The 6,749-nt window shown below is 47.8% G+C and overlaps 1 protein-coding gene across 1 annotated transcript in view; it reads left to right on the top strand.

Annotated features, from left to right (window-relative positions):
* LOC104523187 (meiosis inhibitor protein 1) overlaps window positions 1–6,749 on the top strand; it is a 12,550-nt gene that overhangs the window by 960 nt on the left and 4,841 nt on the right. Inside the window, exons 2-7 of the mRNA XM_029084421.1 lie at window positions 81–185; window positions 1,906–2,016; window positions 2,579–2,763; window positions 5,155–5,236; window positions 5,699–5,904; window positions 6,657–6,738. Coding sequence (XP_028940254.1) covers window positions 81–185; window positions 1,906–2,016; window positions 2,579–2,763; window positions 5,155–5,236; window positions 5,699–5,904; window positions 6,657–6,738 — 771 coding nt within the window. The remainder of the gene's footprint in view (window positions 1–80; window positions 186–1,905; window positions 2,017–2,578; window positions 2,764–5,154; window positions 5,237–5,698; window positions 5,905–6,656; window positions 6,739–6,749) is intronic.

Genomic DNA, 6,749 nt, shown 5'->3' with positions numbered 1-6,749 from the left:
GGTGTGTGGATGAATTCTTGGCACACTTTAAGGTGCTTAGGTGCAGCAGTTACAAGCTAAGCTGTCTGTGCCATTCTTAGCTAACAGGAACCTGCCTGTTTTGCTGAACCTCCTTTTCCTGGTGCAGCTGCGGAGCAAGGGGATGAGGGAGCTGGATAGCACAGACTTCAAGCTGCTTCACCAGGGTGAGTCTGTGTGTCCGTCTTCTCCCAGGGGGCTTTGATCTGTGTTTGTTAATTGTTCCATAAGATGATTAGGGGCTGGCTCTTCATCGTTTGAGAGAAAGGTGAACCTTGCATTAATTACAGTTATGGTTGCTTTGAGATACTCTTATAGCCAGAGCATTGTAAAGAGCCCTGGTTACCAGCTCAGTCAACAGAACCCAGGTTCTCTGCCTCTTGTTTTTCAAATATATTTGTTGTCTGAAACCTCACAGGGTGGCCAAAGTATTCCCCTGGCTATGACATGATTTCAGGGTCTGTGCCTATCATTGACTTGGCACATGACAGTATTGCTAATGTGCTTCCTGAAACATCATTCCCCATCCACACTTGCTAACACCTTTGCTGTGGGGTTCAGGCCACAGGGGTGTCCTGTGAACCAGCCATCAGGGACAAGCAGCCTAGTGAACCTGGGCTCTTCCTGGAGCGTGAGTCCAGAGTGTATGGGTCCCAACTACAGGACCTGCCCACTCCACCCCATAGACATAGAAGAGCAGGCTGTGTTTGTTTACTCACCATACCATGACCTGCTTTCTTGTCTGGTGATCCTTACTTGGTGACTTCTCCCTTCTTACTTGGCGACTTCTCCCTTCTTACTTGGCTATTGGAGGTTCATGCAGGCTGTGAAAAAAAGAACAGATACTAGAGGGAACTTCAGCTGATCCATCCTCTCATCTCTTCCCTGCTCTGACAAATTGATCTCTCCAGCAGGCTTTGAAGGACTGTCCCCTTCAATTTGAAATGTTCCATGTCTTGAGGCCGCCCGTGTTGCCCTTGTAAAGAAGCAGTCTTTCTCAGACATTCATTAGTCAAGGGAACTGGGGGTGTGGAAGAAACATGTCCTCTTTATACCAGCCCTTTTTAGCTGCTGTGATTTCAGAGCACAGCTCAGCTGCTCCCAGGAGTCACGAGCGTCTTCTACTCTTGCTTTCTGCTCTGTATTTTTCAGCACCACTCTCTGCCTGCCCCAGCCACCCACTTAATTCCCTGCATGGCTCCCCAGGCTATGTTCTTCAGGGATGGGTGTGCAGCGTACTCTCCTCTGATGAGGCCTACGTGAAACCAGCTCGTAGATGGAAGGGGTGTGAGGAGGTGTGTTGATGTGTGTTTTTTGAGAATTGCTTACTCAGACTTTAAGCTCTTCAAAAGATCTCCTAGGACAGTTTTGCTGAGCCCTGCAGTCCTGGATTTCCCTCACAAACTCTTGCTAAACGTTGTTTCTAAGTGATTGGTGCTTACAACAAACATGGCACGTTTATTCCTAGTGTGAGCAGAGTTGGTAAGAGTGGAGGAGCACAGCTCTCCATGTCATTCCCCGCTCTGGTCACCATGTGAGACAGGCACATGGCTGTTTATGGTTGACCTAGGATAAAACTCACTCAGTGGAAACAGGTAACCTACAGTCTGTTGCTCTTGAATTCATTACTGCCCAATGTGATATATGCCCTTTAATATACCCTTTTCTATTCCCCTGTCCCCATTGTCATCCTCCACTGCACTGTCCAGTCTGAAGCAAACGCTCCAGAGCAGATGCTTTTTCCTTTGCCTGTACCATGCTCTGTTTATTTTCACTTCAGGTTGCGTTGCTTTTGTCTGAATTCCCTCCCCACTGACTGACTTCTTTCTTGTGCTGAGGTGCTCTGTTATGTTGGTGTCTGTATTATGCACATTCTTTTGTTTACAGTCAGTAATCTCTGTGGGAAGTGCAGACCAAGGGACACTGATCTCCTGCAGCCATCCTTGAATTTCCTCTACTGGAGCCTTCATCAGACAACACCTTGTAGTCAACAGAGAGGTGAGGCAAGGTTGTATTGATTGCTAAATTAATCTCAGTGAGGTTGTAGTTTGGCCATCAGAGACTGTATTCTAACTGTCACAGCAGGTAAGGTGGATTTTTCCCCTTCTAGACACAGCATTACAGTTAACAAAGACCATTTTGTATTTGGGATGAGGTTTTTTAGGTTGAGGGTTTTGGTTTGGTTTAGTTGGTTTTGCTGCCTTCTGATGATTCAGGAATTGGCTGCTGAGAGACAGAACCACTGTATTTTTTTCTTGTTCATAGAACACAGCAGTGTGGCTTTGGTGCCTTGTTTGAAATGTCCTGGTATTGCCACGGTTTAAAAAATGAAACAACAATAGAGAACAGCTTTAACCAACCTTCCAGCTGTGTTAGCTGAAGGCCAAGCGGTGGCTTGTGCTGTGGGAGATGAATACCATCATTGCTGGACAGCCTTAGGTGACCTGTGGCAGCTGAGGCTGCCTCACTGCAGCAGGGGTGTGCTCTGCACTTCTGCTTGTCAAGCTGGTTTAACCTCTGCCATCCCATCAGCCTCTCCTATTGTGTTTCTCCCACACAGCAGTGGCTGTGCTGCTCTCCAACGTGTCCTTGCTAGAACTCCTGCAGAAGGTTTTGGAGTGCACCTGGTTGCAGTCTCCTCCTCCCTCCGAAGCTGCTTACCTATCACCTGAGGATGCCTTGCTGTGCTCTGGATGGCTGTTGGTTGCATCCCTCTTACTTTGTCAGCATCGCTACAACACTGAGGTTAGAACCACTCTAGTGGAATGGCTAAACCTTAAAAATAAAAAAAATCTTAATTACCAGAGGAAAGTGGTTTGCTTTGGCCTGGAATCTGCTAGCCTTGGTTTCTTTTTTGTTATTGTCCACAAGTTATTCCTTTCTGCACTTCTCCAGCAGGACTGGAAGCTAGCATGTTGCTGAAGGCTGAGACCTGAATGACTGGAGAGTTAGAGAGGGGCAGAAATCCGGGGGGGAAAAGTGCATACCTGGCCCTCTTGTTCCAAATCACTTCCCTCTTCAGGACAGAGCAAAATACATTTTAAGGCCTTTCTCAAGGGAAGGCTGGGAGTGGGAGACACAGCTCCCATGTTGTAAACTGCTTTTTTTGTACTAAAATGATTGATAGTGGAACAGTCACAATCCAGACCTATAATTGGCAAGTAAGTGTTCAATATTAGCAAGCTCATATGAATATGGTCAGCTGTCATTGTATTTGATGCTTTGCAGTCTGACAAGAGAGCTAAGTGGGAGTTGTCAGCTGATGCTGGAATTACAGGTTTGAGGGAAGCACTTTCTAATGCCAACACAAGGGGATAACTTTTCCTTTTGAAGTATCTACTCAGGCCGCTCTCCCTCTCTTGATAGAGTTAAAGAGCATGTCCTGAGTTGTGAGCTCTGCTCTTGCAGTTATACCCAGCAAAGTATGTGCTTTAGGAGTCAGTTCACCTCTTCACAGATGACAAAATCACATTAAGGATATGTGTGCATCTGCACAGAGAGGTAAGGGTTGGTTTTCTAATGCTGAGGAAAGATGTTTTCCAAAAGGCCAACCCAGACCAAATCTGGACCTGTTGTTTCATGGGTGTGCTGCCTCTGCTTAGGTCTTACAGCATGGGACTTGCATGGACTGTCAGCTGTGTGAATGCATAGCAAGACCTGCCTGTCCTTCTAACTGCTGAACACAGTTTACCTTCTCAGTTTTCAAGTCACTACTGTGTCTAGGTGGTCAGTGTTGTGCCAGTCCCCAAATTAAATTAAATTCTAGTGGCTAGTGCTGAGTTTCATCTTCTGGTAGTGACTCTCTTAGCTCATACTGATCCTTGAAGTGCAGTGATTTAGTGGCTTATAAGCCTGTTGTTTGGCACCATCACTACCTTACCAGCTTGATCTGCTATGACCTGTAGTCCAGAATCCTTCTTGCACCAGAGATGGGGAAGGAAGCTACAGATGCAGGTGGCAAATGGAAGTGGTTCAAGGATGCTTCAGCATTTCTGATCTTCAGCATTTCTAAGCTTCAGTGTTTCTATCTTCCTGCTAAGGGGGAAGGAGGGGATAAGAGGAAGACTCACTTATCTTGCTGCTTTCTGCTGCTCAGTATAGCTGAAGCTGCACAAAGCATCCTGGAGGCCCTTGTAAGAGAGCCTTTGTGGCTGTGAATGTGAGCTGATGCCAGGCTGTCTCCCTGAGCCTGAGGTTTTTTAGAGAGGAACAATGGCTCTGAGAAGTGTCTACATTCATCTTAGGCTGGTGTTAATAGTGAGGAGTTGTCTACCCATAGCAAGCTTGCATGTTAACTGTGTTACTGCTGCTGGCTTTAGCAGAAGCCTGTGGGTAATCTTGGGTCATGGATGGTAGACTTTGGCTTATCAGTTCTTGGGCACGTAACCACCACCACTCTGTTGCAGGAGGTACTCCTGGCTCTCCTATTGAACATTTCTTTCTTCAGAAGACAGTTTGAAGGAATCAGCCCTGTGGTCCTTATGCCAGCCTTCTCTTGCCAACTCTCTACCTTACTGAAGAGCTTGAACCCTTCTGGGGCTCCATAAGTCTTTATGCCATCACTGCTGAATGGCTGCTCTGTGAAGGCAGGCTTCCCTTTCAAGCCCCCCTTTCCTGTTTCCCCCAGTTCCCAAGCCCCTAACCTCCTCTGCCTCCTTCACTCATGCCATAGTTCTTAGCCCTTGGCTCTCCACAGGCTTCCCAGCTCCAGCAGGCAGGGTCAGATTCTTGTTGTCACTGCTGGCTTTTGGCTGCCTGGCTCCTCAGACTTGCTGGCTGGCTGTGGGGCTAAGGTACCACTGTGTTTGGTGATGGCTGTTCCTGCTCCTTCATGTGCTCGGCAGTCTGGTAGCCATGTGCCAGAGGGCCTGCAGGGAGGAGCGATCACGAGACAGGCAAATGAGTTGTACTGTGGTTTGGAAGCTGTGTGCGGCTGGCAAGTGGCGGTGAGTGAAACTTGAGGGCCCAGTGATGCCACTCTCCCTCCTGGATTAGACTCCTGAAACCCTGTTGCTGTTCCCTTGTTTTATAATGCTCAACATGAGGTAGTGTCTAAGGACTGAAAGTATGTATGGGAGGTTTTTCACTTGGTTCAAACCAGCACCATTTATTCTCTTGTGTTTCATTCTCCTCTAGGTTCACCAGACAATCTCTCTAGACCTAACAGAAGTCCTAAAAGCAGTCATCTTCAGGAAGAAGAAGCCAGTCCTGCTGTTAGGTATTTTACATCTGTTACAGGGATTTGCCTGGAAGCAGCTGCTGGTACCATGCTATGGGCAACAAGGGAGAACTGGTGACCCTGGGATGGGATGGTGCAGGTGCTGGTGGGAATCTGAAAGCTTTGGTCCATTTGGCTTTGGGAGTACATAACCGGTGGTGAGAAAGGGCAAAAGGGAACTGTCTGGGGTTCTGCTGTGTTTGGACAAATCTTCCCTGGAGGCTGGTAGTGACATCTGGAACCGAGCGTGAACAGGGATAGTGTTTCACAGGGAGGAGACAAACAAGGGCACTCATGTTGCCATTCCTGCCTGCAGCTGCCCGCAGCTGCTGGGCAACTCTGGTAGGTCCTTAAGCCCAAATTTTCTCTCCTCACCCTCTCCCATGCTATTGCACAGGCACCAACACACAGGGCAGGGGAGGGGAAAACATTGGCACACACTAATAAGCGCTCCCTGTCTAGTGAGCATCCTGCAGTTCCTGAGAGCTGTCCTGCAACAGAACTTCTCCTCCTCTCTGCTGGTGATCATTGGCCAGAAGACAGCCCAGGACGCTAGGCAACCACAGCCATCATCGCTGCAGGATGCTGCCTTGCACCCCCTTGCCATGCAGCAGGTCTTCCCGCTGGTTGTCAGTCTGCAGAACCTTTTGGTGCACGTCCAGTTGCAGGTATATAAGATACGACTTTTGGAACACAACCAGTGTTGTTGGGCTGCAAGCAGGTACACTGACCTGAAGAGAAACCACCCTGTTGCAGAACCTACGGGGCTGCCTTTTTTTTTCTGCTGCCTGCATTTTCCACCCCTTACAAACATGTAGGGGTGGAAAGGAGGGATGAGAAGGAGGGAAAATGCTCTTGCTGCAGCATGGCGCAGTGAGAAAGAATGTAAATCAAGCTAGGTGGTACTCCCTGCTGCTGAACTGGATAGCTGAAATTCTGTGCACTGATGACAATCTCTGTTTTCCCATCTCCTGCTCTGCAGGGACGCCACACCCATAGGGACAGAGGTGGGAAAAGTGTAACAAATCCCAGCCCCTCCCCCATGCTCCTGGCAAGGTGCTTTGGGGGTAGTACATCGGTGTGCATTTAACTTGCTCAAGTGATGTTGGGGCTCCATGGGATACTACATCAATTTACATTTAACTCTCTCGAGCGTTGTTGGGCTCTCATCTTTATTCTTTGGAGGCTGTTATTTAATTTTTTTTTTAGTCTTGGAGCAAGTAGTTGTGCCTTTGTCTGGCTCCTTGATGTGACAGATAATTTGCAGCACATTGCGTCCCATGAAGGAGATGAAGGGTGTTATTTTCCTGTGCTGCATGCTCTTCAGATCCTCCCACTTTATGAATTTTTCTCTTGCAATAGCTGTTGACTGGTTTTTGGGGGTTTTTTTCTTATTTTTTACCTTCTCTTGGTATTCCAGAAAGACTTGCTGCTCTCTCCAGCTGTAGTTGCCTTCCTGGAAACCTTAGTGGAATACCTGTATGTGAAGAACCAGGATGTTGGTAAAGTTCTC

Source organism: Antrostomus carolinensis, unplaced genomic scaffold, assembly GCF_000700745.2.
Source record: "Antrostomus carolinensis isolate BGI_N321 unplaced genomic scaffold, ASM70074v2 scaffold48043, whole genome shotgun sequence".
Taxonomy (NCBI): domain Eukaryota; kingdom Metazoa; phylum Chordata; class Aves; order Caprimulgiformes; family Caprimulgidae; genus Antrostomus; species Antrostomus carolinensis.
Note: the sequence above shows the minus strand (reverse complement) of the source record. Positions and strands in the feature narration are given on the sequence as shown.